Below are 12,388 nucleotides of genomic sequence, written 5' to 3'. Positions count from 1 at the left end.
ACAGCCCTTTTCCAACAACCTTTTACCCCCGAAAGAGAAAATGACATGTTGTAAATAAAAAGAAAGCGAGAAAGTAAGAAAGTAAGAAACATAATAAAACAAAAAGGCATAAATAATCAAGAAAAAATAAGTTGAATTGCAAGTATAGCAAGAGAAGTCCCACCCCATCCATTTCGCCGACAAGTTAAAGGTCATATATATTGCTCGGACAACATCATATCATTCAGTGGCAAGCTAATATTATGAGGACAATGAAAATGACTCCTTTTTGAGAAAATAAGACGTTAAAAATATTCAGTAAAAACCAACTTAAGCGGTGAGTTCCTTCGAATGAGACAGATTTGACCTAGAAAAAAGTTGACGTCATGAAATGAGATGTGCCTGCTTTGAGAGAAGGGACTGTAAACGCTCTCAATGCACAGAACGTATACTGTTGTTGTTCTCAGAAAAAACTGAATCAAGTATTACAAATTTAATGTTTTTAAACATATGGATACAATCAGCCGCTTCTTTTTTTATATATTAGTAAATTGTGATATTACAATTCATATGTATATCAACAACATGAGAAATATTTGGACTAAAAAATAGAAAACTTCGTACGGTTTTCCTAAGCCTTTTAGAGTGTTTTATTTAAAAGACGCCCCATAAATGTTTGCCAAAAATCGCTTGCCCCCTCTCTGCTTGCCAATAACTGCCAAAGATTTCTTGCACCCCCAATTTTACCCTACCCCAGGGCTCATAATTATTGCACAGCCCCTAACGTAGGTATGTGGAAAAGAACTGTATTAACAATAACAAAATATGAGCCCAAAGATTTGTGTTTGGCATGTCGCTTTTGAAATATCAGCAAAAATATCAAATTTTGAAGAAAAAAAGTCCCAAAATAAATACATATTCGCACTCGGCGGCGCGGCCCAGTCACTACGTGCCGCTGTGATTTGGGGTAACTCATCGCTTCCCCTCTCCAGTTACCTGTCACTTTAAGTTTGCCCATATCCCACGCTTCAGCTACATTTCTCTTATTCTCTATGTAAATATTTAATATAAAGTTGTTTTAATATAATTATGATTATTTGTGTCTGTGATTTGCTATCTAATCATATTATAATCATGTTTCAGATATATTTCTCTATGTACATATTTAATATAAATTTGTTAATTATATATGATTTTGAAAATTATGATTATCATAAATTCGCAATGTGAATAAACTGAATGAATCAATGAATCAATCAAACTCGTGTCTGCTGTTTTGCAAATAAGGTATATTTCAGTTCAATGAACACGAATAGCGCGCTTTCATGCGTACACCGCCGCCGTGACCTCGTTTGACTGATTTTTATTTTTAATTTGTATTCGCGGAACGGTACGTTTATATTGTGAATATAGGACAATAATTCATATTATGTTTATGTTTATGTATACATGACTCAAAATGAATGTGAAAATAATACATTTATGTATTTGTTTAGTATGTCTCGTAAGCGTGATATTGTTCTGGATGACATCGAACAAATCACTGAATAAGATAATGATCTACCATGACTATAGGGGATTTATTGTGGAGAAGCCAACAACAGGATCCACTATATGTCTAGAAACAGGAAATCCATTAACTACGAATGGTAAGTATGGTTAAATTTTACTACACTGCCATAGTTGTCCACAGACTGAGTTGTCCACGTCCAACTTAGTTTCGTCAGCACAGACATTCACTGTTATCATACTGACATTATTTTAACGGAATAGTACTCTAAAGTTGGCTAAAAAGTGTACCCTGAAACACGTAGCGGAAGTCCGCGGAAGATCGTGATGGTCCCCAGTAAGCATGGCAAGTATAGTCCCAGTTTTTGAGCTCAATACGCACGGTTTTTGAGCAATACGCAAGCTAACGACTATCATATCCTTTCAACACATATATATTCAAATACAAGGAAAAAATATTTCTTCTTTACAATAAAAATATTACGGTAGATATTCATCATTTTCTATCCAGGTGTCCAAAGATTTATCGTCTGAATATCAAATCGTGCATAGCACATTCACGTGTATCGATCCCGGTATTGATTTTAGTGTCTCTGCTGTACCAAGTAATTATTAACCAGGCGATGTCGGTGTGCAGCCTCCATTGGATTCATTACTTGTCGATTACGATAGGATTTCAGTCATAGGCACGTTAACACGGCTACCCAATAGGACTGGGGTTTTAACTGGCCAAATAGGTAGTCGAATTCGGGAGCCGATCATGCATGCAGGCTTATAGTAGGGTTAGTTTAGGGTTAGGATTAGGGTTAGGATTATAGGGTTAGGACTAGCTTACACAAAATAATTGCACGAAGGTTGGACCCCCCCCTCCCGTAGCTTGATGAATTAAAAGCTAGCCAGAGAGGGCTCAAACATGATCAGAACGCTCGTCAGAAAAGTTTCGAAGTTCTTAGAACCGAAATCTTATCGTGATCAACCAGTAATCGACCAGTAATGCTATACAGAGGGAATGATATAATAATAATATAATAATAATAGCGACAAGGCACAATCCACTCAATTAAGAGCGCTCAAGGCACTAAAACAAAAAACAAAAATTACATTAACAAGACAAAGAAAACTGGAACTAAATTAAGAAACATAACTTAAGAATTACAGAATGTCTCTGACATAAGATGAGTTTTTAACAACTTTTTAAACACAGTTACATTTTGAGCAGTTCTAATATAAATAGGCAGTTCATTCCATAGACGTGGAGCTGCGATTGCAAATGATCTGTCACCCCATGTGCGGTTGGATTTACTTTCTTGAAGAAGTTGCATGTTTCCAGATCGAAGCGTACGGGTGGGAACATAATGTGAAAGGAGTTCAGATAAATATGACGGAGCAATATCATTAAAACATTTATATACAATCAACATAAGTTTAAAAACAATTCTTGTGTGACAGGGAGCCAATGCAGTTCCTTTAGGATTGGCGTGATATTGCAATATTTTCTGGTGAAAGTAAGAATTCGAGCGGCAGTGTTTTGAATTTTCTGAAGGCGATAGAGTTGGTTTGCTGGTAATCCATAAAGAAGTGCATTGTTGTTATCCAAACGAGAAGATATGAATGAGTGAATATTTTGTTCAGTAGCATCGCGACTTAGGTATTTGCGGATCCGGCTGATATTACGTAGTTGAAGCGCTGAACAACGAATGACATTAGAGATATAGTTGCATGGTCATGTGAGTGTCAAAAAATGCACCTAAATTGCGTGCTTTGGAAGATAAGGCAATTGCAGAGTCACCGATGCAAACATTTTCAATGTTGATTTTAGAGAGCTGTTGGTGGGATCCGAACAGAAGAAATTCTGTTTTATCATCATTTAACGTCAAGAAGTTTGATTTCATCCAATTACGGATTTCACTGATACAAATTTCAAGAGAAGCAATTGCAGAATTAGCACTATGTTGAGAAGATTCAAATGATAAATAAAGTTGCGTGTCATCCGCATAAACATGATAATTCAATTGATGGCGAAGAATGATATCCCGTACAGGGTAGGTTTAGGTGTAAATGGTAAACCACTGAGGTCCAAGTACAGAGCCTTGAGGCACAGAATAATCAAGAATGGTAGAATGAGAAGTAGCATTGCCAATGCGAACATATTGCGGCCTATTTGTAAGATATGATTTACACCAGTCCAGGGCAATATCTTGAATGCCAAGATAATAGTGAAGACGGGAAAGAAGAATATTATGGTCAACAGTGTCAAATGCAGCACTTAAGGTTATTACTTATTTTAAACTGTTGTGATTTGGTACTTCACAGCATCTTACGAATGGTAGTATGATTTAGCACAAACTGCATTGCTCAATTCATAGCGAGCGTGTAGAAGAATTAAAATATCACAGATATGCTTTTATAGGTGCTGCGGTTCTTGAGTTACGTTGTAAAGAGGGCTGAAACAACAACACTTTTGTAAAACGTACATAACTCATTAACAACAATTAATTAAGCAAGTTTGCAAAGTATACGATTTGTAGAATGAACTTTTGCAAAACATCAAGGTGCTAATTTTCAATAATATATTGATCTAGATAATGAAAATCGATTTTTAGGTTGCTTCGACCAACAATACCTCGTCTACCCTTAAATCGAGAAGAATCAAAGCTGTGATTTGGCCATTGTCAAGTGATGTGAGAATGTCATTATTAACTCGAAGAAGAGCAGTTTCTGTTCCGTGGTAGTGTTTATAAGCTGATTGATAGGGATCTGATAGGGAAAAATTATTGATATGGTTTGAGATTCTGTTAGAAACAATTCTTTCAATTGTCTTTCCAAGAAATTTGAGATTGGATATAGGTCGGTAGTTTTTGAAGATTTCTTTATCCAAAGTAGGTTTTTTAATAAGGGGACGAACATAAGCAGTTTTTTAACTTTGTGGAAAATTCCTGTAAGAAGCGATTTGTTGACAATGTCAGTAATATATGGCACAAAAATATCAGCGTTGTCCTTAATTAGAGATGTAGGTAGAGGATCTGATTCACATGATTTTGATGGCGATTTCATGATGACTTTTCTAACCTCATCACAATCAGTGGGTGCGAAAGAATTCAATTTTGGTACAGACGAGCATGGATTTGATGTAGCACAGATAGGTTTGATAATGAATGTTTTCCGAATGGTTTCTATCTTCTCACGGAAAAAATCGGCAAATTTGATTGCAAGTGATTCATCAGAATCAGAAGACGGTAGCACAGTTATTTTAGATTTTTGAAGAAGTCTGTCAATGACATTGAACAGTTTCTTTTGATCACCCGCACTTTCACTAACTTGTGAAGAATAATATTCCACTTTTGCATTTTGGATCATGTTTTTCACCAGGGCACGTTGATTTTGATATTCCAGCCTGTAAACTTCAAGTTTCACATTATTGCGCCACTTTCGTTCAAGCTGACGCCGTTTCTTCGCGAATATCATCATTAAACCATGGAGATTCAGTGCAAAGTTTGACGGCACGTGTTTTAGCAGGAGCATGTTTGTTAAGTGTTGATTGAAGCGCATTTTCATAACATATGAAGATAGTAGTTCTTTAAACCTAGTTGAGTAGCTGTCCGATTTTTCAAAATGAATGTTGAAATCACCAGTGAAGATCATGCTAGGCGCACATAGCTATCCTTTTCTCTCCTGTTTTGTCTCATTTCAATTGTTTTAAATATCTAATCATGTGTTCGTAGGATTTTAGCGTAACAAATCAACACTTGTTAAAGAATCCTTTTTTTTCCAATAAATACACGGCCCGTGCGATTATCTTAACTAATGCATTACACTTAGTTCATTATATTTATCGTAAAGGAGGGTAGGTACCCAACAAACACAAAAACGTTTTTAAAACGTTTTAAATAAGTGTATTTTGGGTTTTGGTTTAGGTAAAAACGTTTTAATAACATTAAAATGTCGGGTTATATAAAGGTCATGAAATCGTTTTAAAACGTTTTGTATGAAAACACACTACGACAATATTTTTAAAATGTTTTCGAAATGTCATTGTAAACTATTTTTGCAAACATTTTTGGCCAAATATTTTGTCAACACTTAAATAACATTATGTTAAAATATTTGCACCTAGCAAACACAGAAATGTTCTTAAAATGTTTTTTACAAAACGTTTTAATAACATTTAAATGTCGGGTTATATAAAGGTCGTGAAACCATTTAAAAAACGTTATTGTAAATATTTTGGGCAAACATTTTTGCAAAATATTTGTTCAACCCCAAAATAACATTCTGTTTAGAATGATTTGTACCAAGTTTTCAAAAATGTTTTTGGAATGTTATTAAAACGTTTTTATACCCTTTATATAACCCGACATTTAAATGTTTTCTGTAAAACATTTGTGTTTGCTGTGCAGTTGATTACCAACAAATGTTATTTAATGTTATGAAAACGTTTTATACCATTAATGTACCCTTTATATAACCCGACATTTAAACGTTTTCTGACAACCTTTCATAACCTTTTGCGAATATAGTCGAAAACGTTTTGTGTTTGCTGGGTAATATTGTGCTGTGTTTATATATTTATAAAAGCTTCCAGATTACCAGTGCAGTTGTTAGGAGCCAATTACAAGACCAATTTAATATCCATCAACAACAAACTGGAAACTAACAAGAATCTCTCGAATTCTACTTCGCAAAGTGTCTTGAAAGAATCACATTATAAGGCTGTAATCTCTACGTCGTCTGCCGAAGATACGTCAAATCGTCAAGCTGAGAAGATCACGGTCAAAACGGCAAAATCGATGATGAAAAATCTTTATGATCATTCTCGCAATGAAACTGATAACTTCACTGCATATGTGTCTAGTGTACTTGCAAAGCCATGGAGACATGATGTTAACAGAACTAAGTTATTCAGGTAGACCACTCTAATATTAAAACCTATAATTAATTTCAGATTAATATTTTTTTTTCACCGAACAGACCAAAATCGCTCAAGTTAAAGTGAAGTGAATGAATGGTTAATTTAAACAACTGAAGTCTTTAAAAAGGATTACGTTTAAAAAAAAAATTATTTACGTCTTTCGCTAACTACATTATTAATCATCTTGATGTAATTAAAAAATCACTATCAATAAATAAAGAGTTTACTTGTGAGCCTATGTACTTGCTGCGTTATACTTGAGATTGCATTAAGTTAAACAAGGTATCGTTGGTACGTGTAAACATATTCAGAATTCATTATCAACACTATGGCATTTGTCATGACATTTTTCATCTGCAAACAAAGTTAATTTGTGTTTTTTTCTAAACCTGTATAGCTTCTTCCTGACAAAGGAAACGAGAAAGACTGTTTATGATGAATTGATGCTAACACAAAAACATCGAAAAAAGAATAACAGATCTGCAGGTATATACCACAAGGTAAAGGTAGCAAGGGACCGTTAAGTAATTACAACAGGTGAAGGTGGGTCTTTTAAGGGGTAATCCAAAGTAGGTCTTGTGGGAGAAATCTGATTTTATTTACTTGAACCATGACTCTTCCAAGTCTGTGCATATTGTTTTTATTTATCCATACTCCTCTCAGCAAACATTTTACAGAAAACTTTTAAATGTAAAGTTATAAAATGAGTAATATAAAGGGTACGAAATGTTTTAGTAACATTCATGCTTGATACTTTAAATTCTAATATAATTATAATGGTATCAAAGTGTTGCCAAACTATTTTGCAAAAATGTTCGAAAAATATACAAACACGTTTAAACACATTATAACGTAAAAACATTTTGTGTTTGCTTGGTCGTTACAGACAAACCTATTCCCGAAACCACCTTACAAATCGTGCAGTGTTGTCGGCAGCAGTGGAATACTGAAAGGATCAAACTGTGGGAGAGTTATTGATGACAAGGACTTCGTTATAAGGTACGAATTGTTTCCTCAACTTACTTGCTCACTTTTCATCTCACTCCCCTCCTCTCCTCTCCTCTCCTCTCCTCTCCTCCTCCCTTCTCCTCCCTTCTCCTCTCTTCTCCTCTCTTCTACTCTCTTCTACTCTCTTCTCCTCTCTTCTCCTCTATTCTCCTCTCCTCTCCTCTCCTCTCCTCTCCTCCTCTCCTCTCTCCTCTCTCCTCTCCTCCTCTCTCCTCCCTCCTCCTCCTCTCCTCTCCTCTCCTCCCCTTTTCCCCTCCCCCCCTCCCTCCCTCCCTCCTCTCCTCTCTCCTCTCCCTCCTCTCCTCTCGTCTCCTCTCCTCTCCTCTCCTAGACTGACTGTAACTCTTTTAGATTGATTTCACCATACAATAAAATTGGGCTATTCCAGAAATTAAAGGCACCCCTAAAGAAGACATGGGATTCCCAAAGTGTTTCACCATGTTTTTGCTCTGGGAATTCCCCCCTAAAAAGGTATTGTTTTCACAACCCTAAAGAAGACATGGGAATTCCCAAGAAAAAACTTTTATTTTAGGCTTGGGAATTCCCACAAATTTGGGGGGACTGGGAATTCCCAATTTTTTGATAATTTTAATTCACTTTGCCCTCTGACCTATTGGGAAAATTCAGAAAAATAGTTTTTTGTGCATACAAAATATAATCCTACTGTCTGTTCAATTAGCTTAGATTCTTGAATTTTAAAGATATTTGAAAAAATAAAAAAGTTCGGTCAAAGTCATCAAAGAAAAGTGTTAGCACAGCCTGAGACCTAACGTGATTTATACTTGTCAAATTCTAATGTTCAATTTAAAACCTCATTTTTTTTCAATTTTGGTCTTTTCCCGCGATATTTTTTATAAAAAGCCGTAGAACATCGGGTACCATAAACTTTTTTGAATCAATCCATTTAGAGCAATGGGGACGAATGTCATAATGCGCTGAGATAGTATTTATTCAACCATCCGCATCAGGAAGTATTGTCCAGCAAAATAGCTATATTTGCCAGTAGGCCTATGCCTAATTTGTGTTGAAACCCTACTGTTGAAACATTGCGTTATTATTTATGAACTAAGGTTGTCTAAAATAGGCCCAGCTTATATAAATACATTCCTTGCGTATTTATTTATTTATTCATTTATTTGTGCGAATGGGTCTGAGAAGGTGTAGGCCTATAGGCCTCTTATTATTATAAAACTACACATTTATTTTCAATTTGTTATTTCGTTTTGTTTGTTGAATACAAACTATGCGAAGGACATTTGGAAACAAAAGAATTTTTGTACAAGAAAATAGTATTTAAAATTATTTTTAAGTTCTTGTAAAGTTCTTGTATCTGAAAATTATTTTTAAGTTCTTGTAAAGTTCTTGTATCTGAAAATTATTTTTAAGTTCTTGTAAAGTTCTTGTATCTCAAAATGCCAAGCGAATGCTGATATTCTTGGGCAGGAATGATGGTATTAAACAAAACTCAATTTACATTGTAAACCAGTTGAAATAAGAACGAAATCCATAATTTTAATGTCATTGTTTAGGAAAAATAATGCTCAGAATAATGTTATGCATTCGTGTAACAAAAACCGGTGGACCATCATCACCTATAGAACCTATCCAATAACCGGAATATTGAAATGGCAGGGCAGATTGGTGGACAGATTGTTTTGCTAAATTGGATAGGGTCTATGCCCTAAGTTGAGAATGGACCGTCCCACTCGATTTGTAAAAAGGTCGCGAACCCTTTTGGTGGACCCAAGTAACTGCCTAAAATGAGGCAAAATTGAAAAGAAATGGGCTTTTAAATTGAACTTTGGAATTTGAAAAGTATAAATCACGTTAGGTCTAAGGCTGTGCTAACACTTTTCTTTGATGACTTTGACCACAATTTTCTATTTTTTCAAATATCTTAAAAATTCAAGAATCTAAGCTAATTGAACAGACAGTAAAATGTTTTACAAGAATGAAAGCAACCCCCGCCCCCCAAAAAAACACCCTTTATTATTGAATAAATTAATTATTTTAATATTTTTAATGATAACATTATGACAATAATAAATTAATTAATAATAATTAAAGCAATTTCCCCGATATGTCAGAGGTCAAAGTGTCACAAACCTACTCTCAAAAACCAGAAGTTACAATGGCGATTGGGCTTATTACAGTCGGCCAAACAATGAAAAATCAATCACTTCGATTGAATGTTCACTTGGCAAGGAGCTCCCTCTTGTCTCTTCTCTACTGGAAAGTATAGTAACATGCATGTTGTTCTTTTTATTCAATTAAATTTAATTTCAGATTCAATTTGGCTTCAATAGCAGGATTTGAAGAAGACGTTGGCAGTAAAACTAACATGACAACAATGAACCCGTCCATATTATATAGGTAAATATTTTACATCAACTTTTCATTATGCAGCACAAACATTCTTACCCAAGGTTCCAAGAAATTTACACTAACACGACGTGTTATAAAAAGTTGGCCTATATAGGTTGTTTCTATCATGTCTATGGGTCAGAGGCAATACATTTTGAGTGGCCAACTAAGTCAATCATCTGTAAGGGGGGGGGGGAGGGGGCCGGAGTCCAGCATGGGGTCAAAGTTATATGGGTCAAATTTATAGTTTGACATACCTGTGACATACGGTTCTTGAGTTATTAGCAAAAAGGTCAAATGTCACATTTTGACCTCCACAGGGGTTCTGGCCTTATCAAATTAAAAAAAAGGCTGATGTTGTACATCTTACAAAACCATAACTCCAATCTAAACGAGCGATTGCTCGCCATCAAAATGTTGACTATATAGCATATTTAATCACTTTTACATCTAAATATTGTTTCTCATGTTTTCTCAACTAGATACGGTAGATTGAAGAAGGCTTCTGATCGTGTTAATTTTAAGCAATCAAAGCTTGTGGACCAAGAAGGCCTTATATGGACTTCAGCGCAAGATATAGGCTTAATAAACAGAACTAATGAAGCTATTCAACTACTCAAGGATCCCAAACTAACACTAGTCAGCTGGAATATAGACCATTTCTACAGTATTGGAAAATTCTGGAAAAGATACGGACTTAATCGTCATCTAACTACTGGGTTTTATTTCGTGACCTGTGCCCTGGATTTATGCTCAGTAGTGCATCTGTTTGGGTTCTGGCCTTTTGGCAACTCTTTGGATGGTCAAACTATTCCAGCTCATTATTACGACGGCATTAAACTATCCACAACATACCACGATTCCTCTTATGAACTAAGGCTGTACCTGACTATGCATCAGTTAGGAATGTTAAAATTCCATATTGACGATTGCTCAACGGATATTAATGGAAGATCCTAATTAGTTAAGTTAAATGAATTCAATCATTCGTCGCAGCCATGCTCTTCCACTGAAGGTAGCGTGAGTCGAACCAGTCGGCGCACCCAAAGATAGCTGTAAAAGCAGGCCGACACTGGCCCATTTTCTCAAATAAAAAATGGAAAAATTATTTTTGCTGGTATCAGGGCCGGATTTAACTTTTGCTGGCCCCTGGGGGCAACAGGATTGCCACCCTTGCCAAGCCGACCCGGGCATTGAGCCGTAACAGGGAAACTTGCGCACGTCAATGCTCAATTTCAAAGGGGGTTGACTGTGTGTAATAATATTCAAACTTCATTTATTTGATTAATTTTGGCCTCTCCCTCGATTGTGGCCCCTGGACATATGCCCGCTGGTAAATTCGGCCCTGGCTGGTATTAAAAATGTGTTGAGCTTAAAGTGTGAGCTCGAGGGCCCACCTTGGTCCCTTCACGGTGGGATCCAGGGATCTACCGGAGTCACTGAACCAGTCAGTGAGCAAAATTCCACCGATCTGCTACTATATTACATTACTGGGACAAATGCGCGCGAAGCGCTCGAAAAATGTGCATTGCAATGCAAAATCGACGAAAATCGTGCCAAAGGAAGACACAAACATGTATTACAACTTTTGGTCAATTTAGTCACGGTATTTTGAGTCAGTTCACAAGTTTGCCTTTGCCAGTCATCAGGGAAGCTGCCCTAGCACTCATGTGATTTACATAATAGAAAGGATGGAATCATAGCTCTTATTTTTGACCAAGTTAAGATGAAATAAAAAAGGAATTTCGAAGGGAACCTCTCGCTGGTCTGCTCTCAGAATGGCTTTACCGGGATAAATGCGCGCGAATTGCGCAGAAATTTAGGCATTTTAATGCTAAATGGGGTTAATTTTAGGTTTAAAATAGACCACAAGGAAGATGCAAATCGTAATCCGATCCCCCTCCTTCTCCCCTCTCACCCCTCCCCTCTCCTCCCCTTCTCTTTATCCTTTCCCCCTCTCTCTTTCCTTTATTTAGGGATCGCCAGGGGGTGTTGCACCCCTCCCATCCCATGGCGACAGCCCTGGGTAGAAGGCCAGTATAAAGTAAACCCCACAGTGCTTTAGTTTTTATCACAAAAGAAAGACGAAGTCCACCTAAATTGCAGATACCTTGATGTCAAAAATGACATAAATCTGAAGACTCAATTTGGAAATCCTTCGATATGAAGAATTACCAACAGAAATTGGTTGAATCCATAATGAGCAATTGACTAATGTATAAAAATATATACTACGCTAGGAAGAAGCGCAAAGATCTAGTGGGTGATTGCGAGAGCAGACTAATGGTACGTTCAAGCAAGAAGGCAATATATAAACTGAAACCAATGACCGATCAAAACCGTTTACATGGGTAGACCGAAATGGTCTGATGATCTTCAACAAGAACTGTCTTCAAAAAAGACAACTCCAAAAAACAAAATATTATTTACATTAATACTAATAAGTTTCTGGAATACTGGTTGTTTTGTGTGTGACAGATTTAACTATTCTGCGGGAAATACCAGTATTTCGTTGGTAAATACCACCAACGACATACATGTAGTCAGTGTACTTCGGTTATATATATATAAATGCGCTTTTATAAATACGCACGTGACCACCTCCGCGCTTCCATAACA

General features: G+C 36.2%; 1 protein-coding gene across 1 annotated transcript; it reads left to right on the top strand.

Annotated features, from left to right (window-relative positions):
- Positions 1–1,272: 1,272 nt before the first annotated feature.
- LOC140144424 (alpha-N-acetylneuraminide alpha-2,8-sialyltransferase-like) lies at positions 1,273–12,179 on the top strand. The gene is made up of 6 exons (XM_072166234.1): positions 1,273–1,628; positions 6,064–6,391; positions 6,795–6,897; positions 7,284–7,396; positions 9,692–9,778; positions 10,252–12,179. The coding sequence occupies exons 1-6, from the start codon at positions 1,439–1,441 to the stop codon at positions 10,727–10,729; spliced, it is 1,299 nt and encodes a 432-aa protein (XP_072022335.1). The 5' UTR covers positions 1,273–1,438; the 3' UTR covers positions 10,730–12,179.
- The last annotated feature ends 209 nt before the right edge of the window (positions 12,180–12,388 follow it).

This window comes from Amphiura filiformis, unplaced genomic scaffold (genome assembly GCF_039555335.1).
Source record: "Amphiura filiformis unplaced genomic scaffold, Afil_fr2py scaffold_54, whole genome shotgun sequence".
Lineage (NCBI taxonomy): Eukaryota > Metazoa > Echinodermata > Ophiuroidea > Amphilepidida > Amphiuridae > Amphiura > Amphiura filiformis.
This window is presented reverse-complemented; position numbering and strand designations above follow the sequence as displayed.